This window comes from Gracilinanus agilis, chromosome 2 (assembly GCF_016433145.1).
Source record: "Gracilinanus agilis isolate LMUSP501 chromosome 2, AgileGrace, whole genome shotgun sequence".
NCBI classification, from domain to species: Eukaryota; Metazoa; Chordata; class Mammalia; order Didelphimorphia; family Didelphidae; genus Gracilinanus; species Gracilinanus agilis.
Genome location: NC_058131.1, coordinates 89438798 through 89466397, shown reverse-complemented (window position 1 = coordinate 89466397; position 27600 = coordinate 89438798). Strand labels below are relative to the sequence as shown.

Genomic DNA, 27600 nt, shown 5'->3' with positions numbered 1-27600 from the left:
GGGGTGGTTTGGGGGGAGGCCAGGCGTGCCTTGCAGCCCTCTGGCTGGCCCTTGGAGAGACATCCAGGAACTCACACCCGTGCCCCGCGGCCGTTGGAACGCGCAGTCAGTCCATCTGGGGGTCCCCTATAGCACGTACACCCCCAGATAAGGAGTTACGCCGCACAGCTCATTGTGGGCTGGAGGAACCCGGCTGGTGGGGAACTCGGAGAGCCCTGAGCTGACGGGCCGGGCCCGGGGCCGCCAGCCATGACCTTGGGCCGAGGAGGGATGACTTCGGTGGTGCTGAACGTGGGCGGCGCCCGCTACTCACTGTCCCGAGAACTGTTGAAGGACTTCCCACTGAGCCGGGTGAGCCGGCTTCACGGTTGCCGCTCCGAGCGGGACGTGCTCGAGGTGTGCGACGACTATGACCGTGAGCGCAACGAATATTTCTTCGACCGGCATTCGGAGGCCTTTGGCTTCATCTTGCTCTACGTGCGCGGTCATGGCAAGCTGCGCTTCGCCCCGCGGATGTGTGAGCTCTCCTTCTACAACGAGATGGTCTACTGGGGCCTGGAGGGCGCACACCTCGAGTACTGCTGCCAGCGGCGCCTCGACGACCGCATGTCGGACACTTACACCTTCTACTCAGCTGATGAGCTGGGTGCGCCTGGCCGCGAGGAGGCGCGGGCCGCCCGGGGGTCCGAGCCAGTGGCAGCTAAGAAGCGCTGGTTGGAACGAATGCGCAGGACCTTCGAGGAGCCCACATCCTCGCTGGCCGCGCAAATCTTGGCCACCGTGTCGGTGGTATTCGTGATCGTGTCCATGGTGGTGCTCTGTGCCAGCACCCTGCCAGATTGGCGGGCCGCGGCTGTGGACAACCACAGCTTGGAGGAACAGAGCAGGTACACCGCCGGCCCTGGGAGGGAGACTTCCGGGTAGGACGCACCGCTTCTTTCCCCCCTCCCCAATGTCTAGTCCCGTCCAGTTCGTCTGTCCAGTTTCTCTGTTCTGTCTGCCAGCCTGACTTCAGGACTCTGTTGTTGCCTGAGAGGCTCCAGCCTGATCAGCACCTCCTTATTATTCCTGGCTCTGGACAAGCCGAGATATAAAAGAGAGGCTAAGCCAGGACAGAATAGGGCAGAAAAGTACACTGAATAAGATTTTATTAAGTATTCTTTCTCAGTTCGAGAGAGGAATCATCAGCTATTTGGGGAAATTCCCCAGGTCCTTCGCCAGAAAAAATTGTTATTGGAGACAGAGAGAAGCCACCTTTTTCAGTAATTAAGCTTCCCCCACCCCTTAGTAGGAAGCAACAGGCTAATTGGACTTCTAAACTCCCAGCTTCCTGATTTAACACCTTAGTCTTGAGCTTAGGGGATTCTGAATTATTTGCCCATTTTAGTCAGTTTGAAAGGTTGCAGGCTTGTTAAGGTGAAATGTGGTTCGCTGCTGAACAATCTATATGCCAAGCCTTGGGCTTGTGGGCTGAAACTGAATTTTTATATCATAGAAGAGGCTAACTCATTACCAACCCCCTGTAAATAATGTGTATCCTATTCCCCCACCTTTAAAAGTTTTATTGATACAGTTTTGTTTGTTGCACTAGTCATTTCCTCAAATATTATTCTACTCCCTTCTCCCCTCCACCTGCAAAGTATTTAGAGAACAAAGCAACTGTCCACGCTGTGACATCAAAGATTGACACTGGCCTTTAGTCGCAGTTACACAAAGGAAAGAAAAGGCTGGCAAAGAAGAATGTTTAATCCTATCAAAACCCACATTTACTGTAATCGAAGAGCAACATTTCCATTTTCCCTAGAGCTTTCCTTGCCCTTTTTATGATGATCCCATAATCCCGTGTTTAGGTAGTGCCTCTTAGCAAAGAAAAGCAGGGTATTTATTTCACAAGTTTAATACTGGCCAACCTTAGTGCCAGGAATTAATGTACTGTTGTACTATCTAGGAAAGAAAACATGTATTTATTTATTTAGAATCATAGTAGGAAGCAGAGGGATCCAAAAGGGACCTCTAAGACCACAAGCTTCAGAGATAATAGGGATCTGGGATTGTCTTGCCAAAGAAACAGACTTTGAGAAAAGTAACTTGTCCTAGGTTTTGGAGGGTAGCAAGTTTGAGTTCAAAACCAGGTCATCTTCAAATCCAGAATGTTTTGTTACTTCACCTTACTGTCCCATTCGAGTTTTACACCTTTATTTTTACAGAAATTTTACAATTTCTCCAAAAATATATTCTGCTTTAACTTTAAGGTTGCTAGAGCTTAAAGGTTTCCCACATCACCTATTCATGTTAAATACAGAGCACATAGTCTCATGCCTTTTTCTGATAGAGAAGTATTGATTTGCCCTTACATTATAGAGTATTTATTTTACTTATAACTATTTCTTCTTTCTTGGAGGAAAGGTGCCATAAAGTCTAATAAAATTGTCTGGTGTCAGAGGGGTGCCTTTTTTTAAAAACTACTTATGACTTATTGAATATTTGGGTTAGTATGACACTTGAGGAATGGGTTGCATTATTTTCATATATAAATCTTTTTATATATTATTGAAATTTACAACTACCGATATTATATATTGTGTCCTCTGGAAAGGTGATGCATTAGGGCCATACTGTAGAACCCTAATTGGGGTGGGCACAATGGTAATAAATCCAATATGGTGATTTGTGTCCAAGAAACAAAAATTATCTTCTGGACCTTAGGAGTTTGGCAGTACCTACAAGGTAAGCAATTATATACCTTTGGGGAGCTGGCTCTGCTTGATAGCAAGACCTTTATGACTTGGTACAATATACATTATATCCAGTGTCATTATGCAATCAGGGTTTGACAAATAGGAATCATTATGCTTTTTCCCATTTCTAACCTTAGGAGGAGACTAGAATGTATTCCTAGGTTTTATATTTCTGCTTTATATTACTATTATATTAGTATTACTAATCAGAGGAAGGATCTGACCCACTTGAAATATAAGATACAGACTTTAAGAAGAAATTCACTAGAAAAGGCATTTAGTTGAATATTTTGGGTATCTCCTATTTTCAATTTACATATAAGAATTACCTAGATAGATAAAAACATTACTAAATGTTTATTTACTATTTCCCAGGAATTCTTAATGATGGGAATACATAAAAGCAAACCACAGAGTTCTTGCCCTCAGGGAACTTGTAGTCTAATGAGAGAGAAGAGGACACATAAAAAGATGCTGAAAATGGAGGAGAGATGGTGTGGAGGCCTGCTTCTGGGTAGCAGAAGGCAAAAGAATGCTCATCTTTGAAAGCCAGAGGACACAGATGGCAGAATTCAATATCTACTTATATTTCAGCCTGCAGTAAAATCATATATATATATATATATATATATATATATAGTCAAACACATGAAACCTTTGATTCTTTAAATGTGTAATATGTGAAACAAAGAAGAAACAGTTCATGTGAAAATGAGTGACTTGGAAATGATTTGACAGTATCAGTAGAATTCCAAGAATATGTTTGGTTGCTCTATACTAGGAAAATAACATAGAGAATGAAGACATTGCTGTACCAATGTCGGTAAAGAAATTGTGGGGTCTGGCCATTGTCATTAAGTAAAAAAGAATAATGACAAAACCTAAAAAAATCTTTGCAGAAAGAGGCTGAGTTACCTAGTATGTGAAATAGATGTCATTCACTAGAGTCAGAAGATCTGGTTTGGAATGCATTGAGAGGACAAGGACAGGTGATGTATTGGCATTTGGTCATAAGGGAACTGAAGAGGTCAAGGAGAGAAACAAAGGTATATTGAAAGTGGGGAAAGGAAAGGTTAGTGTTTTATAACATTTAGGTGAAAACTTTTTTTTTTTTAGCTATCTGATATCAGGTAAAAGCACCTTTTTCTTGACTTACCCAGATAATTGCCCCAATTCTATGAACTGGTTCCTTATTTTCTTCTAGTATAAATACAAACTCCTCAGTTTGGTATTTCAAAGCCTTCCCAGCCTGACTCTAGTCATATACTGTCTTTCAGCCAGCCTGAGATACTTAAATGTTCTTCTGACTCAGTCCATCTCCCATCTTTGTAGCTTTGCATGGACTGTCCTGCAGTTATTATACTGTTACAATCTCTCATCAATTGTCTCTCAAACCCTTCTTTTCTTCTGTCAACATGGAATCTAGAAGCCCCCAAACTTGTAGCCTAGAAAGATTCCACGTCGATACTTCCAAGGCTTAGCTCAGCAGCCATTTCTAAAGGAGCCCTCCTGTTTCTATCCTGATTCCCCTAGTTCCCTCTTCGAATTATTTGCAATTTATGTAAGTGTTTTATCCCTTGTAAGCTTCTTGAAGTCATTGACTATCCTTTTGCCTGTTTATGCCCAGGATACCTACTCAGTGCCTGGATGCTTTTTATTTGTGTGGTTGTATAGTATTTATTTCCACTTAACAAAACTCTTGATTTGAAAGACCAAATAGGCATATATAACTTTGGTTCTGGAGGGATTCTTCACTTCATATAGAAATTAGCTAGTTTTTTTTAAACACTTCTCTTCCATCTTAGAATTGATACTAAGTATTGGTTATAAGACAGAAGGGCAGTAAGGGCTAAGCGGTAGGGGTTAAGTGACTTGCCCAGGGTCACACAGCTAGGAATTATCTGAAGCCAGATTTGAACCCAGGATATCCTTGTCCAAGCCTGGCTTTTTGTCTCCTGAGCCACTTCGTTGGTCTCTGCTAGTTCTTAAGGTTTTTTTTTTTTTCCCTCCTAACATTTCTACCACCTCAATTCAGGCTCCTATTATTTAATAGCTGAGCTATAGTAATTACTCTCCTATATTGCCTCCAACTCTCTTTTCTCTCTACTCCTTTGGTCTCTTCAACATTACTAGATTTATCTTTTTAAAAATGTTTCAATTTTGCCTGTCTCTTCTTCAAAATCTCTGTAGTTCTCTAATGCCAAACAGATGAAATAATTTCACATTTATAAAGTGTTTTAAGGTTAACAGTACTTTCCTCAAAATGCTTCTTGTGAAATAGTGTAAGTAATAGATAAAGAAATTGGGTGTGAGAGAAGCTAAAGGACTTGTCTAAGGTCACATAGTTAAGTAAATGTTAGAACCAAGCTGTTAATCCAGGTTTTTCTTGACTTCAGATCTAGTACTTCTATTATGCTGTTCAGCCTCCCAATTAAAAAAGGTAAATAAAAAATTTACTCTTGTCTTCTAAGTATACTTCCATAGTGTTATCCCATCCTTCCTCTCTAGCCTTCTCTCATTATATATATATATATATATGTATATATATAAATAGATAGATAGATAGTATAGAAGGCACTTTGCCAAATGTTTGAGTATACAGAGAAATACTTCGTCCTTGTCTTAAGATATTTACAGTCTACTAAGGAATTAGTAAATACAGGATAATTTAAGGAAGGAGAAAACACTGACAACTAAGGGTATAAGGAAAGGATTTTAATAGGAAATAATACCAGAGTGAGCTTGGAAGAAGGTTATAGAGTTCTAAGCCTGGGCTAGGTTGCTGTTAGAAGAATGGGAAGGAAGGGGCTGTATGTGAGAGGAAATAATCATTTAATAAAGCCTAGTTCAAAGCAAATATGCTAGATGCTAAAGATAAAAGGAGAAATGATAAAAACAGCTCCTGCTCTTAAAAAATTATGTTTTTTTAAGGAAGATATAAGTATGCAAGTAATAAGCAAATACAAAATAAATCAAGGTCATTTGAAGTGACAAAGAGCCCAAGTACTTATTCAGGTAGGAATTGATGGCTAAGCTGAGATGTGAAGGAAGTTAGTGACTTGAAGAGGTACAGAGGATTAAAGAAGGAGTGAAAGGATTTTATATGGAGTAGAGGACTTGGGCTCAAAATTCAGTTCTACTATTTGACACTCTTTGTTTCATTTTCTCCATTCTGAAATAAGGGAGTTTGATTTGGTGATCTATATTGTAACAGTAAATCTTTGATCATGTGACTTAATGGCAGATTGGATATAAAAGGAATGAGAGAAGGAAGGAAGGAGGAACAGAGAAAACAAGCATTTATTAAACATCTATGTGGCAGAAATTTTATAAATATTATTTCATTTGATTCAATTACCCTGGGAGCTAATCATAATAATAATAATTATTATAGTTAACATTTATATAGCACCTGAGGCAGCTAGGTGTTTGCTTTAATCCACTGAAGAGGGAAATGATAAACCACCCTAGAAGATCTCATGAATAATATTGACATACTATGGTCCACAAGATCATGGAGGGTCATTTGGACACGATGAACAATAACAACAAATGTAGCACCTACTTTATATCAAGTGCTTTACAAATATTATCTAAATTTATCTTCACAACAAGCTTGGGAGGTAGATGCTATTATTGTATTCATTTTACAGGTAAGGAAACTGAGGCAAACAGAGGTTAAGAGGCTTTCCTAGGGTCACATAGCTAGTTAGTGTTTGAGACTGGATTTAAATTCAGGTATTTCTGACTCTGAGCCCAGTACTCTATCTACTTCACCACTTAGTTCTCTTAGTAAGTGTTTATTAACTGATTCACATATTGTGGATAAAGCACTGGGCCTGGAAGACATTGGTTTAAATCTCACTCAGATACTAGTTATATGATCTTGGACAAGTCAACTCTGAACTTCAGTTTCCTCATTTTTAAAAGGAGATTGAATTGCACTGTTCTCTAAGGTCCCTATCATCTCTAAATTTATAATCTATAAGAATCATCCTACATTTCCTACCATAAGATAGGGAACACGTCCTATTATCCAACCATCTTTGCCTTCTTGCTTCTCCTCATACACAAAATGCCACCCTCCAGTCCCTTTGTACTGGAAGTTCCCATGCCTGAAATGCGCCTTCTCCCCATCCTTCAAAGCTCAGCTCAAACACCTGTGGAAAAGAACTTCTTTTCCTAATAGTCCTGGCTCCTAAAATTTCCCTCCAGAATGATTTCTTTGTATATCTTCTTATATATGTGAGAACAGAAGCTCCTTGAGAGAAGTCACTATTTCATTTCTGCCCTCATATCCCTGATGCCTACCTAGCACAGAATGTGAACTTTTGAAGGATAAGAAAGGTGAACGGTGAAGCAATAATTTCTTCTCCCTTTTACTTTTTTCCTTCTTCTCCTCTACATATTTTACTAATTTTCATCCTCTAAAAGATTTGGTTCGTTATATGACTTTAAATTTTTTATTCTTTTCTACTTAATAAATCTTGCTTGTTTGCTTTCAGTATTAACATGGTCCTTAGAGTTCTCATGTTGAAACTTTGAGCCTGAATTTTGATTAACATAATTCTTGTTTGTTTTTTTTTTTTTGGCTGAAAGCCTTATCATTTTTTGAATTCAATTTAGGGGGTAGTGGTAAACCACTTTCTATGTAATATGTATTCATAAGCATAGCAAAATCTGTTTGAGTTAATACCTAAACCTCAAATTATATCTCTATTACATACATACATACAAACATATGTACATTTGTGGTTAAAGCATGGACTCAAAGAGACTTCTCTGTGAGGGCAGCTAAAACAGAGAAGTACTTAGGTGCTATCTCCACCTACTCCAAGTCCAGAGCCTGGTCCTCAAGGACTTGATTTGATCATCTCACCTGGGGGTCCTTGGGACCTTGGCAAATGATTCATATCACTAAAACTTACATAAGATAGCTTGTATAAGCCAGAATAACAATTTGCTTATTTACAGTGAGCTATATGATTGCCAGAGCAGTGGGAGCACTTCCATTAACTAGAAGTTATCATCAATATTCTCATTGTTGGAAAGTCTACTTGGAAAATTAAAGTCTTAACAGAAAATCACATGGGGAATACAGAATCTGAGTAAAGGGATGAAGGTGACCTTAAGGACAGGCATGATATAGTAGTTAGAGGACTAGACCTGAATCTAGGAAGTCCTGGGTTCAAATCTTGCCTCAAACACTTATTTTCTTTGTGACTATGAATAAAGCCTCTCCGAGTCTCACTTTTCTTGTAAATGAAACGAGAGGTTGGATTCTGGTTCTTTCTGATTTTAAATCTATGGTCCTGATTGATTCAACAGAAATTATTCAGCCAATCTGTTTTCGGTTTTGCTTAACATTCATAAAACTACATTGGTCATTACAGTACATGACACAGATTCACTTCTTGGGATGGAATCAAGGGAGAATATAGACAAAAATCTCACAGAATAAAAAGCTGTGGCTGGATTATGATTTGCTCCAATGAGATTGCTGAAGTATCAAAAGTAGATATATTATCATTTGTAAAATTATAGTCTCTTTTTTACATTAGTTACATTTTAAATGGTTTCCTTTTTTTTTTTTTTTAAACCCTTACCTTCCATCTTGGAGTCAATACTGTGTATTGGCTCCAAGGCAGAAGAGTGGTAAGGGTAGGCAATGGGGGTTAAGTGACTTGCCCAGGGTCACACAGCTGGGAAGTGTCTGAGGCCAGATTTGAACCTAGGACCTCTCGTCTCTAGGCCTGGCTCTCAATACACTGAGCTACCCAGCTGCCCCCAAATGGTTTCCTTTTTAAGGGAGACACCAAAGGCCTTTGCTAAGATACAGGAAAGGCCCCAATCTTGTTAGTGGAATGCTTACAAACCATTTCCTAGGGTGAATTACTTTGGTAGCTGGCTTATCTCATTTGTTTTATATTAATTCTTAATAATGTGTTTCAGAGGGTAACTTTTAACCTCATTTTGAAATTTTGCTGGCACACCCATATCTACAGCACCCAATACACTCAATCCATGATTGTGATAGAATATAACCATGCTTTCAGGTTTTACAATAGCATTGTATTCAATGACCAATAGGGAAAATCTTTTTTTTTCCTGCCAATTTTAGAACTCACTGTAAACATTGCTCATTTGTCAGTTCCCTTACCTCAACCAAAGTGCTAAAAGTGCTCATTTCTTTTCTGAAAGCAAACATTTTTAATGTTATTCTTAAATATTTTAATATTATGTAAATGATAATTTTTACAACACATGGAAATTACAAATCACTTTTAGATTAAATGTGATATTTTGATGATATTACATAGGGTTTTTTTTCAGTTTTTACACTGTTAAAACCCATAGCTGATTATAAAAACAACCCAAGTTGGTCCTTGAGAGATATATAGATTTAACTGAAGTGCAGCTTTGCCTCTCTTTCTTGGCTGATAGTAACTTGGCTGTTTATACCTTCCAAGATACATTCAAACTCCTAAAATAAAAATTTTATTTCATATTTCCATCTGAGTTTTTTTATTACTAAATATAGGGGTTGAAGCAGTTATGCATATATGAATAATTTCTTAGCTTATGAACAGTCAGAACTTGTTAACATTTGAAATGTACAGGCAAAGCAAATATGGAATCGAGATAATTATCTGAATATTTTAGACCAAAAAAAACTTTGGAGGAGAAAAAGTTTGCTTAACCTTATCCATAAATGACTTAGTTTGCTAAGCTTATTGCTTTCTAGTATTTTTATATACAGTATAGGCCAACTGATGACTTAGATTTCCTCTTATTTGGATTTTTCAATACAGTTTCAGAATCGAATAATAATAACATTCATAAAGGACCTTAAAGTTCAGAAAGTTCTTTACATACATTATCACATTTTAGGTTCTCAGTAACTTTGTGAAGTATTATCATTCCTATTTTACAGCTAAGGAGACTGAGGCTTAGGAGAGTTAAGTGTTACCTTTAGCCACACAGTCTAGGTGTCAGAGGCAAGATCTGAATCCAGATTGCTCTCTTTGCTAGTCTAGGACTATGAACAACGGAGAGAAATTTTCAGTGTATAAATAGAAAGTATTACAAAACTTCACTCAATGTTGTAGTTCTTGGGCCCACTGTACTACTCAAAGTATACACTCTCGAAAATTCAAATCTCATTGATTCAAGAGTTCTTACCAGTGATACCAGTTAGAACCCATCCACGTCTGCCTTATTCAACGCTTATCTGTATCCTCCCAATAGTTTGTCACAGGTAGTTATCCCAACATACTGGAAGCTTTCATCTTAAATTATGAGGGCTTCCTTACCTACCTGGTAAGACAATTCTCATAATTACCATGGTGATAGACTCTGCATCATGCCACAGATCACTCACTAAGCCACCTCTCTGCTCCTGGGACCTCTGGGACCTCTGAATGGAGAATAGATCAAAGATCTCCTCCTTAAATCTCCATTTAAAGAGAGCCTTTAGACTTGCATTTCCTACAGGGCTATGCTACTTTTGGACCGCCTCATCATGCTCCCATTTTCATCATCCTCCTTTCCTCACCAGGTACCTTTCCTTCCCCCTCCCCCTTTTATGAAAACTTATATGTAAGATAATCTTAATTTATTATTCTGTAGCACAAACAGTTTTTTTATACTTTAGGTACAGTTTCCTCTGTGGAAGTTTAATAAAGCATATAATGGTATACTTAATGGAAAAACGTTTTTTGCATCTTCTTTTTTTTATGCTGTTTCTCTCCATGTGACTATAAACTCTTTGAGGGCATAATCTTCTTTTTCTTATACCTAGAACATACAAGGCACTTATATATTTATTGACTGAATGAATGAACTCACTGTAAACCCTCTGGCCATCCCCATTCATCCTTAGCTCTCAATATGTGACTATTCATCCTTGCTCTATAGTTATTTTTTTGGACCCTTCCCTTCCCTTTTAGAATCAATACTGGGTATTGGTTCTAAAGCAGAAAAGTGGTAAGGGCTAGAAAATGGGGGTTAAGTGACTTGCCCAGGGTCACACAGCTAGGAAGTGTCTGAGGCCATATTCGAACCCAGGATCTCCCATCTCTGGGCCTGACTCTCAATCCACTAAGCCATCTAGCTACCTCCATTCCATTCTATAGTTCTTTGATGACATCCTTTATTCCTGTTCTTCAGAGTTCTTGGTCTCTTATGTTGTAGTCTGTTCACCCCTATCATGTGCCTTTTCATTCTCATTTTTGGTTCTTTAGGTGCAGTGGTGCTCCAGGTTTTACATCTATATAGCAAACCAGTAAAATGTTTGTATTGGAGCCTTAGTTATTGTGGAAAACAAATTTTTTTATGGTTTTGCAATTTCCTGGGTTGTTTAGCTCACTCTCTTCTTTTCAACTCCCTACCCATAGCACACTATTCATCTCTCTTGTCTATCACATACATATGTATTTATACATACATACATACATACACACACAATAATCTCTGTTCAGGTGGACTTTGAGACTTGGGCAATCACCATTCTCCATTCATTTGTTCTTTCCTATATGAATAGAAAAGCCAGAGTATTTTGAATGATAATCTTTTCCAGAAGTGTCTTTTCAGGGTCTGGCGACTCATTGCAGTCAATGCAATGTCATCTGCAACAGAGACATCTGGAGAACCTCATTATCCATTGAGAATTCCTCTTCACTGGATCTCCTACATAACATTGCAAATGATTTTGGCCAGTATACATATCCTGTTTTTTTATGCTTAAAAATCTGATGTTTGTTATCAGAAAGTCAATGAACAGAGTTATTTCTATTACATCCGCCAAGAAATCTTAAATGATCTTGATGTTTGGACTGATAACACCACCTTGTTGTAAAAGAACCTATAAGGCAAAGTTTTGTTTTACTGAGTGGAATATTTTTTCAAAAACAATAGACACAATGATATTTTTTATTCTCTGCACCTTTTGGTAAATTTCAGGATGGTAAAGATATGATTAAATATCATTTGTGAAAGCCTTTTTGTTCCATCCTAATACTCTCATTGAGGATTAACAATAATAAATCCTAATGGTTTGGAATTAGATTAGACAGGTTAAACATATAGGTAGTTGTTGATGTGTTTTAAATCACCTTACTTGGATGTCATGAAGGTCCAAAATTTTTTAAAGACCAATGATATTTTCTCCTTATTGAGATAGATACTTAAAAACTGTCCCTAAAGGTCCTCAAAATTATATCACCTTCATCTTCTCTATCTATGTTTGATCTAATACTTTTACTATCTTTGTTTTTTCAAATGTCTTTTCTACTTCTTCAGTAAGTACTTGAGGTGACCGTGATGTTTAGTGATCAGGTTTGGTGGTTCCATAATCATTGATAGATAAAACAACTTATTGTTTTAGTTTTCAGTTTTGATCTTTTAGTTTTCAGTTTTGCATCCACTTGAGATGACTTTGCTTACTTAGATATATTGCCAAACTTCCTTTTTTAAAAAATAGAATTTATTTCCAGGTATCTCAGCCCTTCCATCTTCTTGCACCACAGAAGGTATCACCTCAAAAAAAGATAGCTATATTTAGGTTATGTCTTTTGTGTTTCTATTTTTCAATTTATTACCTGGAGGTGGATATTCACAAGTTATTCTTCAGGTATTAATTCTATAACTGTACATAAAGTTCTCTTGGTTCTACTAATTTTATTTTTCATTATTTCATGTAGATCTTTCCAGGTTTTATTTTAATTAATTTGCTCATCATTTCTTATGATGCAGTTATAATTCATCACCATACATCACAATTTTTCCAGCTATTCCCCAATTGATGGACAACTCTTCAGTTTCCAGTTCTTTGCCCCAGACTTTCTTTGGACTAGTTTTACCCTCCCTGTTTCTCTCTGCTTTATAAGTTGATGCTATTCATAACCTTCTATTATCTTTCTTTGTAAGATTTTACAAATTTATATTCTAACTTGGTGTTCCTTATGGCAGGCAACTCTTTCCATTTTGTTAATAAGTCAAATATTTACTTGGCAACTATTAGCAATGCAATGATCTGGGACAGGCTTGAGATACTTAAGATGAAGAATGCTGTCTACTTCCAGAGAAAGAATTGTTGTAGTCAGATGGATGCAGATCAAAGCATAATATCTTTCACATCAGTGTATTTATGGTTTTATTTTGGGGTTTTTGTTATGTATGAGTTTGCTCTTACAACAGTGTTTAATATGGAAATGCATTTTATATGATAAAAATAAAATTTAAAAAAGTTAAATATTTGCTGACTTTCTGGGCTCTGTTGTTTCCTTATAACAGCAATTGATTTACATTGCTTTAACTTCTGGATTAAATTATTATGGTTGTTGTTAATGCCACTTCTTTAGCCATTTCTAATTTTTATACTTTAAAAAATATAATTTTAGTAATATCTTTTGTTTTTACTTCACCTAACTTTTCTTTTCATCCCCTTTCTTGCCTCTACATAGAAAGTCCTCCTTTAAAACAAGTAACTTTTTAAAAAAGAATAAGAAGTCATGCTTTAAAAAATGATGACCAATAGGATTTCAGAAAATCTTGGAAAGACTTATATGAACTGATACAGAGTGAAATGAGCAGAACCAGGGAAACATGGTTCACAGTAATAGCAATATTGTAACAATGATCAACTGTGAATGACTTAGCTATTTTCAGCAATGCAATTATCCAAAACAATCCCCAAAGGGCTTATGATGAAAAATGCTATCTGCCTCTAGTGAAAGAACTGCCTTTAGAGAAAGAATCTCAATGAAGGTTGAAGCCTACATTTTTAATTTCATTCTCTTCATGTTTTTTAAAATATGTATCCTCTTCCATAATATGATAAATATAGGGAGGAGGGGTAGAATAAGAAGGGATGAGGGGGGAAAAATGAACCTAACTGATTAATGCATTGAAAAAGTCTGGGATCACCTGGGTGGCTCAGTGGATTGAGAGCCAGTCCTAGAGACGGGAGGTCCTAGGTTCAAATCTAGTTTCAGACACTTCTTTGCTATATGATCCTGGGTAACTCACTTAATCCCGATAACAACCCCTTACTGCTCTTCTGTCTTGGAACCAACACACAGTATTGGTTCTAAGACAGAAGGTAAGGGTCTAAAAAAAAAAAGTCTGACAGTGTAATCAATGTTCCATACTGGTAAACTGCCTGCCTCACTTCTGCAAAGGAATGAGGGAAAATTTCCTTTCATATCTTTTCTTTGAGCTTGAGCTTGTTCTTCAAAATTTTGCAGTGTTCATTTTTATTGTTTTATGGGTTTTCTACCATTTTCATTATAGTAATTATCATATATATTGTTTTCTTGGCACAGCTTTATTCCTTTTACATTGTATCATATAAGCCTTTCCATGACTCTGTGTATTCATCATGTTTCTTACATTATTTTAAATTCCATTAAAGTATTACCATGTATTTAGTTACTCCCCAGTCTTTAGGTATCTATTTTCTAATAGTTCTTTGCTATCCAAAAAATGCTGCCAAAAAATTTAGATATATTTTCAGGTTCTTTTTTTTTTAATCAATCACCAATATGGGATGTATTCCTAGGAGTGAATTTCTGTGTCAAAGAGTAGATATTTTAGCAACTTCATTAATTCCAAATTGCTTTCCAGAATGGTTGCATTAATTCACAACTCTACCAACAAATAATAATATGCCTATTTTTTTATAGCTCCTCCAACATTAGATCTTTTCTGATCTTTTGTCATCTTTTTCAGTTTTCTGGATGTTAGATGAAAACCTCATAATTGTTTTGATTTGCAGTTTTCTTATTTTTTTATTTCAATCATTCTTTCATATTGTTAAGTTTTCATTTCTACTTTTGAGAACTGTTTGTACATTTGATCACTTATCCATTTGAGAATGGTTTTATTTTTTATATATCATATTTAAATAACTCAGCACCAAACCTTCTTAACTGTTTGCCATGCCTTTTTCTCATTACTATTATTGTTGATTATACATTCGATATTAAATCCTAACATGTGATGCTCCAACTGTATCCAGACAGCTAAACCAGGAATGACTTTCACATTCATATGTTTTTTTCTGTCTATTAAAATGTGGTCAGTTTCATTTTTTAAAGTGTAATGTGGTGCTTACCATATCCATTGCCTACCAATTCTTTTTTTAATCTTTATTTTATTTTAATTTTTAGAATTAAGTTTCACTCAAGTTAAATTTGTCTTTTCTTCCTCCCCAAACCTCCTCTTCTGTTTCCATTGAGAAAGAAAAAAAAACTCCTATTTAAAAAAAAATTATTCAAGTAAAACTAATTCTTTTGATTGGCTATGTCCCAAACTAAAAAATGTGTCAGTCTTTATTTTGAATGAGTCCCTCAATTCTCTATCAGGAAGGAGGTAGTATGTTTCTTCATGAGTCCTCTTAAACTGTGATTGGGCTTTGCATTAATCAAAGATCTAAAATCTTTCATTGTTTATAGTAATATTGTTATTATACAATTACAGTAGCTAGCATTTCTATAGTGCTTTAAATAGTAGTTACCATTTGTATGATGCTTTAAGGTTTGTAAAGCACTTAAAATATCATCTCCTTTTATCTTTATTTCTCTGGGAGATAGATACTACTGTTATCCCCATTTTACAGATGAGAAAACAGAAAATAAATGACATACTCAGTTACACAGCTAGTAAATATCCAAGGTCAAATTTGAATTCAAGTCTTCCTGACTCCAAGTCTAGTTTCTGTCCATTGTGTTACTTTGCTGCCTAAGTTGTTCTCTTGGTTCTGATCACATTATTCAGAATCAGTTCATATAAATAAGTCCGTAGTTTTCTGTGAAATTATCCCCTTCATAATTACTTATTGCACAGTGGTACCTACATTAATTGTTCAGCTTTTCCCCAATTGATGGGTATTCTCTCAAGTTTCCTGTTCTTTGCCACTGCAAGAAGAGTTGCTATAAATATGCTTTTACACATGCTTCTTTTATCTTTTTGGTTTGTAAAACTAATCATGATATTATTGGATTAAAGGGAATGCACTGTTTAATAAATCTGGGGAGTAGCATCAAATTGTTTTCCAGAATGACTAGATCAGTTCAAAGTTCCACCAGCTATTCTTTAATGTACCTGTTTTCCAGTAACCCCTCCAGCATTTGTCATTTTTCTTTTTTGTCAACTTTCCAATCTTTGAATTCTTTCATTTTTAAGAGAAAATATTCATGATCTAGATGTGAAGCTTCTATTAATCAACAAATCTTTGAGTTTTTTCTCAATATGAGATCTTTAGAGTACTAACAGTCAAATTAAATTGTTGGACAATCAAAAAGCTGTGATTCTTAACACATACTTCCAAGGGATAATTTGGGGCAGACTTGGTGGTGCTTTTGTTCTTAAGGCATCTGTAAACCTAATGACAAGGTAGGAGGAATTGTGCCCTATCCAGAAGTCTAATGAAGAGGTTACAGATGTTTTGTCCAGTTGATTTATCCTGGCCTATCTCTTTACCATCTATGAACAGAGCCTGGTCATGTTAATCTTTTCATCTAGGCTAGAAGGTTATTGTGGAAGCAGTTAATGTCTGTTCTGATTCCCCTTTAGTGGCTGAGAGTGGTGCCAAGGCATCCTGGTCTGGAAGCCTAGTAAGGTAGTGGGAGGATTGATTTGGAAATCCAAATACAATCCATGTCTATTCATCCCCTGGGACTTCATCTCTCACTGAATGATGATAATGCCTCCTGTTCCTTTAAAGTAGGAGTACTTAATATTATTTTGTTTCATGGACCCCTTTGTCATGTGAAGTCTAGCAACCTTTCTTCTCAGAATAAGGTTTTCATTTTCCCAAAATTCATAATTGAAGGAAATGATAAGTTTTCAATTAGAATTAGTGAAAATAAAGATGTAACTTTTTTCTTTTCCTAGATCATAGCCTCCCTGAAATATGTCCTCATACTCCATGTTCTTGGATAAAGAATTCCTACCTTTAAAAAAAATCAAAACCTCTCCCTAGACTAATATTTACATTGACATTAATCACACAAACAAGGATATAGCCAGTCTGATTTTTGTGGGGAGGAGTTTGGTATTTAACAGACATGGACATATATAGAATGCAAAAGGAGGTACAGTCAGGAAGTAAACAATTTTTGTAAGCATATTTGTTTTTGATTAGCAGCCAAGAAGGACAAACCTAGATCTGTCGCTCCTTCTGTGTTTTTTTCTTTTAAATGAGCAGGAAGCAGAGTGGGAAGTGAGCATCCCATCAGTTTTATTTAACACTATATTACAACAGAAACCCACCAAAGTTCCAGATGAAGATGGTGAAGGAAGCTGGCCTACAGAAATCAGATACATATGTTCCTACCCCTCATTCTCTTTTGCCTGGAGTATAAGATGGAAGATCTTCTGGATTTTCTTTTCCTCAATTCCTAAAGCTTATTTTTTTAAAAGTCATTATGTTAGTAAACACTGGGACAGAACATGTTTGATCAGCCTCAAGTTTCTGTGTCATTTCTTTCAGTAGCTTAGTCAAAGGCTTACATTCCTCCCTAGGACCAGAAATTTTAAAGCCCCTTGTAAAAATCAGCCAGGGTATATGTACCATTTGAGATTGTGCAGCACAATTTGTAAAAGCACATCAACACTTTAAAATAACGATAATAATTTTCCCAAAGTCTTAGGTAATCATCGCCATAGTATTTAAAGCAAATGTACCTTAATAATACATGCAGTAGATATTATTCATATAGGCATTACCTGGGAGGGTGCTTCAGTGCTGAAATGTTTAAATTATTTTTGAGACATATTATGTTCATGTCCTAAGAGAATATATATATCCATAGTACATGTAAAACTAATAATAAACATTATTTAACAATAACATTGTTAAATATTATTATAATATATAATATACAATATTATAAATTATATACAATATATAATATTATAATATATAATAAAAACAATAATAAACAGGAAAAAGGGGGGCAGGTGGGTAGCTCAGTGGATTGAGAGCCAGGCCTAGAGATGGGAGGTCCTAGGTTCAAATCCGGCCTCAGACACTTCCCAGCTGTGTGACCCTGGGCAGGTCACTTGACCCCCATTGCCCACCCTTACTATTCTTCTGCCTTGGAGCCGATACACAGAAGTTAAGGGTTTAAAAAAAAATAAACAGGAAAAATCCCACAAAGTTATCTATCAAAAATCAATAAGCCTGTAAAAATCAAACATGAGTATAATAATTAGCATATATATAAATAAACAATGAGCAAAATCAGGAATCGCTAAGAGACAGATGTTACTATACTACAAACATAACAAGTTTATAAGCAAATAAACATAATTGTAAAATAAGAAAACAAACATAAGCATACATTAATTGATATGTACATCAATAAGCCTGCGATTACATGCAAAGCAGACTTTAAATGGGCAAGTCCTAGCATTATCCCTTACCTATAAGTAATAAGAAATGACTTCTTCTGGTTAATTGATAACAGCATAAGTTTGTCTAGTCACAAATAGAACAAATCTGACTCTCTTGTGATCTGATGACTTCTTTGCTCCTATACTTGAGCTGGTTGATGATGTGGGGCTGATTGTTCTTAGAACAGTCAGAAATCATTGAGTTTGATTTTATAGGTTATTCCTGGGTACATTTCGTATTCCATTCATGAAGTGGAAACATGCTTATCTTTTTTTCCTGAGCTTCTGCCTCAACTTCTCCTTTCAGTCTTCTGATGTTTAGATTTCATCCAAGTCAAATAGCTTAGGACACACCTCTAAATTTAAAGACCCAGGGGTCCCATGATGTTCATTTCTTGTTTCTGGTTCCCTGTCATCTTTTTCATAGGCTGAATTTATTGTCAAATCTATGTGTATTTGATCCAGTTTATTAGTTTCAATTTCTTGATAGTATTTTGAATAGGGTAGAATTGGTTCCAGTGAGCATAGATAGTTGAGTAAAAAGTGACAGATATGAATATGTCAAAGTCATGGAACCTTCCTGCTAACATTAATAACTTTCTTGGGAAGAGAAAGGCATAAGCATCTTTATAGCACCTACTGTGTGCCAGTCTCTGTGCTAAGCCTTTTACAAATATCTCATTTGATCCTCAGAAGAACTTTGTGAGATAGGTGGTATTATTATCCCTGTTTTATAGTTGATGAAACTGAGGCATACAGAAGTTAAATAATGTGCCCAGGTTCACACAACTAATAAATGTCATACTGGATTTGACTTCCTTATTCCAGTTGCAGTGTACTATCTACCGTGTCATGTAGCTACCTCAAGAAAAGATGACTTTTTGGGGAAACTTGAAGTTAATCTTGATATATTCCAAGTATAGGTAACCTTTAACACAGATCTCCAAGTCTAGGTCCTTTCATAGACTAAAGATACTTTGTTCAGATGTCTTATATTACTATTATTAGGATGCGATAATTAAAAGGGATGTCCATCAATTGGGGGAACGGCTGAACAAATTATCGTCTGTGATGGTGATGCAATACTATTGTGCTGTAGGAAATGATGGACAGGCTGATTTCAGAAAGAGCTTGAAAGACTTTCATGGACTGATGCTGAGTGAAATAAGCAGAATCAGGAAAACATTGTACACAGTAACAGCAATATTGTGGAATGATCAACTGTGATAGATTTAGCCATTATCAGTAATAAAACAATCTAGGACAATTCTGAGGAACTTATGACAAAGAATGCTGTTCACCTCCAGAGAGAGAACTGGAATCACTTGGAATCAGAATGTAGATGAAAGTATATGATTTTTCAATTGTTTATTTGGGTTTGTGTTTTGGGGTTTTGGTTCTATAAGATTACACACTTACAAAAGTGAACAATATAGATTTTGCGTGATAATACATGTATAACCCAGATTGAGTTGTTTGCCAGCACCAGGAGGGAAAGGAAGGGAGGGAGGGAGATAAGTTTAATCATATCACTTGGAAAATTTGTGTATAAATTTGATATTACATGTAGTTGGTTATATATATATATATATATATATACACACACACACACACACATATATATATGAAAGAATGTAAGAGTTACTTGGGATCTTTTGTCTAGTAGAGAAGTGTAGTCCATATCCTCATTCTTCCTTTTAATTTCAGTGACAGGTCCTAAGAGTACAAAGGGAATAGTTTCATAAGGAATTGATGGAGTGACTCTCTTCTTTCACCTCACTTCCTTTTCCTAATACTTAGAAGTCAGTCCTTCCCCTACCAGCTCTTAATTTTTCTCTTAAGCTAAGGAATCAATTATATGGCAAAGGCCACAATAATATCAAAGTATAGGTCTGCTTCCCTAATTGTGTTTTGCTGAAAATGTTCTTGTATCAGCTCATTATGGCTTCCATTCTCTTTTTCCTGATTTGAACTAGGAGGCTAATTTTTTTTCTACAGCTCTCTCTCATCTCTCCCCTAGAGACTTCTGCCTTGGATACCAAACCTATAGTGTGACTCATTTGCTTTGTGCCTGTGGCTCACATGTGAAAAGCTGGTATTCTAGGCTAGCTCAAGTTGAATGAGGCTTTGCCAAGGTACTCCTTACCATCCTCACAGTTAGTGTTTGTCTCAATTCTGGCACTTGTGGCTTTGCAGATGTGCGTGAACATCAATGGGTGCTATGTGCAGTGTAGATTTATATGTCAAACATACACCTAAATACTTGTTGCAGTCAGAGCTTTTTGGCTTCCTCAGGTGCCTTTCTCTTCTCCTTCATCTTCTCTTTGTAACAGAGAAGCCACTCATATCATAAAGTTATAGGGCTTTTTCACCCCATTGCTGAATAGTGAAATTGAAAATTGGAAATTCCCTTGGAATCTCATCTCCACTGTACTATATCTTTAGTTATCACAAGTATACTTACTTTGTCACTTGAGGCTGTGTGGCCTATGGACCTTGTACAAATCCAAGATCTAATCCATCAAGACTGTCAGTCTACTTTTCTTTCCTCACTCTGATACTTGCTCATGTTTCAAAGTATCTGACATTTGGTAAATCCAGGCTTCTCATGATTATGCTCCTGGGAGAGGTGGGGTGGAGAATGGCTCCCATTGGAGGCAAAACAAGAGACCAAAAATTAAAATGAGATTTAAATACCAACATGGGGTAAATCAGTGAATTAGTGCAAAAATATTTAAATTAAGCAACTGAGACATGAATGAACAATTTCCTCCAGCCAGCTTCAACAAAAGCTGGGGCAGGAATCATTTCAAAGCTCAAAACCAGTACTAAAAATTCCAATCATAAGAAAGAATAAAATTACTAATTAAGATTAAATCTCAATTACAGGAGATAAAGTAACAGGAAAAAGAAAGAAAAACATTTCAGAAGTTAATTCCCAAGAAAGAGTACTTGCACATGTAAAAGTGGTCACATGTAGTTCATGTAGGAAATGGGGTGCTCCAGGGAAGATAGCCCTGAGATATCCCCATGAGACTGCTCAAGGGAGATTGGCTGAGGATGCTTTGGAGTTTTAGGGTGCTTATCAAACACAAGCTTTTGTTTACCTGAGGGGTAATATATATAATAGCCCCTTAGGCCCATGTCCTTTTTCCCCCAGCATCCCCCCCAAGCCCCAGTGGGAGTTTATATTAGGCAGAAAGTTAGAAGAGCCACTGATTCTTAGAGCTTCAGTTAGGAAAAGTCTTAATGTTTTGGCAGAGGTTTCTTTTTTCTTAATTTGCATTTGTATCTATCTCTAGTTAACCCTGGCTTCTCTTTGGTTGAGGCAAAATTTAGGTTATTGTAAATGTTTGGGCAGAGAAACAACATAGTGTGCTACCATGTTTGTTTATAGACTGTCACTGGAAGAGGAAGTTGGAGAAAGAGAAGACTTTTCCCAGAACTTTTCTCAGTCTTAAGGAGGATGATACAATGGGTGGTTGCCATCCTGAATTTTCTGCTTTGATATGCCTCCTTCCTATTCTCCCTTTTCTGCTACAGATCAGTCCTTTTTTTTTTCTTTCAGATTTTGATGGTTGTCCCTGGGCTACTGATTTTTTCTGGCTGAGTTCTGGATGTCTGTACACCTTCCTCTCTACTTTCAAACCCTCAAAATCTTTCTAGACTCCAAATCTCTTATCACTTCATTTTGCATTGGTTTCCTATTTTATAGAAGACCCACAGGGCATGGCAAAGTTTCCTTAGCACATTTGAATGGTCTTCCTGTAAATTTAATTCTAGTTCACCTTTTCAGCACTTTTTGTATAGAAAAATCTTTTCACAAAAACTTTGTGGTCTTTAATTGATTGGTTAAATAAGACTTGTAGCTATCTTGTTAAGGAATAGATATCATTTACTTCGAATAGAGAGAGTCAGCTTGATTGATTTATTCCATCAATATCTGAGCCTTACACTTCTTTTATGTTCTCTTATTTATGCAAAACTTGCCTTTGCTCAGGGGATATGATTAAAATGCTCTTGCTATGGGAAATCCAAATAGAATCTATGTCTAGCTTGCCTCAGGAATTTTAGTTCTCACTGAAAAGAGGATTAATGTCTTCTGTCCCTTTAAAGAGTCAAAACATATTCCTACGTCATTATATATATCAACTTTAATTATATAAACAAGTATGTCAGCATTTACTCCACCTTTTTTTTTGCATTTATCAGCTATATGGACATACATAGAATATAAAGGGGGCAGTCAGAAAATAAACAATGTGAGTAAATACTGGTGAGTCTTGGCTAATAGCCATAAAAGATGGCCTTCACACTCTTCCTTTTTGTGTCTTCCTCATGCTATTGGTTTCTCTTATTACCATCACACAATGGCAGAGAAAGGTAGGAAAAGGAACATGTATGCAATTAGGTTAGAGTCACTTCACCCACATTTATTATGTGAGGGCACATCACATTTGTGAACATGGCCTGAATGTCTCTCTGGGTGTGACAGAAAGTTTATTCAAACTGGTTAAGGAAACCTTATGTGGAATACCAGTTTAGAATTCAAGATCCAAGATGAGAAATGAGTAAGCATTCTATCCAGATTCCTAGGAAAGTTTTGGAATCAATCAGGGGGCAAGGGGTAGAGAGAAAATCAGAGTTTAGGCTTCAGTCTCAGTCTCAGTTTTCTCTCTCCCTAGTCTGAAGGAGGATTTGTGAATTTTAGAGGACTTTTCCCATATTCCCATTCCCATTTTAGCAGTGTACCCGGTCCAACTGGCTGATGTACTGGTGTCTGGAGCCAAGAGGAATAGATAGAGCATTCATAAAATACTTTGTGCAAAGTACTGTGCTAAGCACTATAACTACAAATACAAATAAAAAATGTAGTCCATACCCTCAGTGAACTTATTTTCTGATGGAGCAAGATAACACATAAAAGGAAGCTGAAAAGGAGAATCAGATGGATGTCTGTATGGCATGAAGGTTTCTATGGAAGAGATAGAAAAGTTTAGCATTTGGAGTAGAGCTAAGAGAGAAGTGAGCATAGATTGGTCTGGGCACTTCATGAAATGATTCCTGGTCCTGGGCAGATATTGACTTATTATCAGAGAGGACTGCAAATAAAGGAACCTCTGAGGGGAGAATGCTGCTGACAAGAATGTTGAAAAGTTTGGTGAATTAGGAGTGGGACATGGAAAAAAGTAAAGATGGAGTCCAGATTCAAGGCTGTTCAAACAGCCCCCCAGAAAAGCTACACCATGGCCAAGGAGGACATCTTTAAGACACTACCAAAATGACTTCCAGTAACTGAGTTATCCCTTTGTCATATGTGATTGCTAAGACTGAACTCACTTTCCTCAGGACTCTATAAGCACTTGTGGTAGAGAATGGCATAGACCTTTGGGGAGTGTCTTTTACCAACTACTTATACTCTACATCATTAGAAAATACTGTTTTTTAAAAACTACTTTAGACTGACTGATAAATGGTTATCAACTGTAATCACAGAAGGAAACACACTTTTGAGGGCTCATGAGCTACATAGCTTGGAAAGGTACTCTCTCAATCCCTCAGGGTTAAGTCAGAATCCTAAGGGAAGGTAGTAAATCTTGCTCTGGGGAGAGTTAGGAATAGTGGGAGTTTGGATAGTCATTTCAGAGAATGTGCTACACTGGCATCCAAAGAAAGACACAAATCTTTGACCTTGCTCTTTGTATCGTCTGCAATATGGAAGATAATCCCTCTTCTCCTTCCCACGAGTATCAAGCTCCCCACCCTTGACCCCCTGCCCAAGTCACTAAACTAAAGAACTCTGGGATAGAATTATTTATAGTCAATGTCTCTATGGCAGTATTCTACACAGTAGACAAGAAGCTGAAGAGTTGCATTGAAAGTAAAAGAATTGCCTTGCTATGGTGAGGATCCAATTGAGATTAGATAACAACAATTTGTAATGGACCCATTTGCTTCAGTTGTATAGTTTCCTCCAGATTCATTAAGCAACACTGAAGTAGAAGGTAGAGACGTAGATAGTAGGATGATGCAGAGTTGTGATTTGCCAAGTTTCTGATGGAAAGGACAAGTGGGAGCAGCTAGGTGGCTCAGTGGATTGAGACGCAGGCCTAGGGGCAGGGTTCAAATGTGGACTCAGACATTTCCTACCTCTGTGACCCTGGGCAAGTCATTTAACCCCCATTGCCTAGCCTTTGCTGCTCTTCTGCCTTGGTATCAATACAGGTATTATTTCTAATATGGAAGGTAAGGGTTAAAAAATAGAGATAAGACAAGAGTGCAAAGGAGAGGATAATATAACTTGAACTGGTTTACTGGAAGGTCATGATTGGGAAGGAAGGAAAGTGTAGATGGAATAGGGATGATGACTGATGAGAGTATTTGAGAAATGAAAGTATTGGAGATCCTGGTGAGATTGTATAAAATGTCAGGTATGGTGGAATGATAGAAAGCAATGGATGCCTTCAACAGAAGTAGAAAATTTAGAGAGATGTAATTGGAGGAAAAAATAGTGACTTCTGTTTTGGATTTGGTAAGATGACCTTGAGACATATAGATGGAAATATCCTAGAGAATTGTCTCATTTACTCTTTTTGGACAAGGTTTAACCTTCTATTACCATATCACAGTAATGAGTTTCATCTCACTGGTACTATTGACAGAATATTTATGTCTCTATGTTCCTTTATTAGCTGTGATCTTTGCATTGGTATATATCTGAGGCCATTCATATCATTATAGAAAATTATACTCATGGTAGTATGTTTTGAATTAAAAATACCCTTGAGAGAAATAAATTTTAATGCATAAAATGTAATGGAAAGAACATTGGAGTAGAAATTAGGAAATGTGTTTTTGTCTCTCTTCTGCCACCAATTTTCTTTGTGACAATGGGCCAGTCATATCTTCAAGTTCAAAATTGCTTTACCTATGTTATCTGGTGTTATCCTTACAGCAGTGATTTCCAAATGGGTGCTACCGCCCCCTGGTGGGTGCTCCAGCAATCCAGGGGAGTGGTGATGGCCACAGGTGCATTTATTGTTCCTATTAATTGCTATTAAAATTAAAAAAATTAATTTCCAGGAGGCTAAGTAATATTTTTTCTGGAAAGGGGGTGGTAGGCCAAAAAAGTTTGGGAACCACTGCTTTACAACTACCCTCAAGGTAGAAAATATAGATATTATTACCTCCATTTTTCAGATTAAGAAACTGAGACTCAGAAATGTTGAGTAATTGCCCAGAATCATATAGCTGGCCAATGGATGAAACAGTATTGGTAGCCAGCTTTTCTTGACTTTAAGTTCATAATCTTTTCATTATGCTGTTTTAAATTTCTTTCCAGCTCCAGGTTTCTTCAATTCCTAAATGCCTGATAACCCAAACCTTTTGACAAAGGGGCTAAAAGCAATACTTTGCTCCTCTGTATTTAAAACCTAACCAGGCTCTCTTTAATAGAAGATTTAGCATGTCTTTGATACCTTAAGAAATATTATAGTTTCACTTTTTAAACTTTTCTTCTATATTTACCACATTTTAGCAGGATAGTGAAATTTTAGGAAGCTTTCTAGGGCTAGGTAATTTCTTCTCCTTTTATATTAACATTATATGTTGATATTATTTTATGTTATTTACAATTGAAAATTTTCTTAAAACTTGAGACTCTGGAATCACGAACAAGTAGTAATTGTTTAAATCTTATTTCAAATCTGGATTCAGACATTTACTAGCTGTGTGACCCTGGCAAATCACTTAAAACTCTGTTTCAGTTTTTTCATTTGAATAATGGGAATGATAATAGCACCTATTAAAAATTTGTAATGTTCTTTGAAACCATAAAATGACATATAAATGCTAAACTATTATTATTATATAGTTAATTTAATAATTACTATTAATAATAAAGAAATTATTCTTTATAAGAGAAAATGAACTCCAGTTCTGAGAAATTTGTTTTAAATAATTTAGAACTATGTTTTTAGTTCTGCAGATTATTTACCTTCGTGTCATAGAAAACTGATTCAATTTATGGTTGCTTTTTTTTTTCCTCTAATGGCCAACATCTCAATATTTGGAAATATTCTGCTAATAGAAATTGACATTTAGACATGGAGTCAACACTGTTCTGACTTAAGTGGGTCCTTTTTTGGCAATGAGTTAAGATTGCCTCATTTCTGATTTTCTTGATGTTTTTCCACTGGAGAAATTTGCTTTAGTGAAATGTTGGCACTAGTCATCTTCAGTTCATTCTTTCAGAAAGTGTATATATATATATTTTAAACCCTTGTACTTCGGTGTATTGTCTCATAGGTGGAAGATTGGTAAGGGTGGGCAATGGGGGTCAAGTGACTTGCCCAGGGTCACACAGCTGGGAAGTGGCTGAGGCCGGGTTTGAACCTAGGACCTCCTGTCTCTAGGCCTGACTCTCTCTCTATATATATTTTAAATATTTTATTTTAGAAAAATTTTCCATGATTACATGATTCATGTTCTTACTTTCCCCTTCACCCCCCCTCCCCTATAGCTGACGCACATTTCTACTGGTTTTAACGTGTGTCATCAATCAAGTCTTATTTCCATAGTATTGATAGTTGTTGCATTGGTGTGGTCATTTCGAGTCTACATCCCCAATCATGTCCACATCAACCCATGTCTTCAAGTGGTTGTTTTACTTCTGTGTTTCCACTCCTGCAGTTCTTCCTCTGAATATGGGTAGCATTCTTTCCCATAAATCCCTCAGAATTGTCCTGGGTCATTGCATTGCTGCTAGTACAGAAATCCATTATATTCTATTTTGCCACAGTATATCAGTCTCTGTGTACAATGTTCTTCTGGCTCTGCTCCTTTCGCTCTGCATCAATTCCTGGAGGTCATTCCAGTTCACATGGAATTCCTCCAGTTCATTATTCCTTTGAGCACAATAGTATTCCATCACTAGCATATACCACAATTTGTTCAGCCATTCCCCAATTGAAGGGCGTACCCTTGTTTTCCAGTTTTTTGCCACCACAAAGAGCATGGTTATAAATATTTTTGTACGTGTCTTTTTATCTATGATCTCTTTGTGGTACAAACCCAGCAATGATATGGTTGGATTGAAGGGCAGGCAGTCTTTTCGAGCTCTTTGGGCATAGTTCCCAATTGCCATCCAGAATGGTTGGATCAGTTCACAACTCCACCAGCAATGCATTAATGTTCCAATTTTGCCACATCTTCTCCAACATTTATTACTCTCACCTGCTATCATTTTAGTCAATCTGCTAGGTGTGAGGTGATACCTCAGAGTTGTTTTGATTTGCATTTCTCTAATTATTAGAGATTTAGAACACTTTCTCATGTGCTTATTGATAGTTTTGATTTCTTTATCTGAAAATTACCTATTCATGTCCCTTTCCCACAGAATGTATATTTTTTATTTTGTAAACAGCAAATTCCCAAAGATTTGCTGGTTAACTATGCTTGATAT

At 36.6% G+C, this 27600-nt stretch overlaps 1 protein-coding gene across 2 annotated transcripts in view; it reads left to right on the top strand.

Annotated features, from left to right (window-relative positions):
* The first annotated feature begins 249 nt into the window (after positions 1-249).
* KCNG3 (potassium voltage-gated channel modifier subfamily G member 3) overlaps positions 250-27600 on the top strand; it is a 40877-nt gene continuing 13526 nt past the window's right edge. The window contains exon 1 of one of the 2 annotated variants that reach the window (XM_044660641.1): positions 250-887. In XM_044660641.1, the coding sequence (XP_044516576.1) occupies positions 250-887 (638 nt within the window). Of the gene's footprint in view, positions 921-27600 lie in introns of both variants that reach the window. The other variant, XM_044660640.1, reaches the window with a different exon arrangement.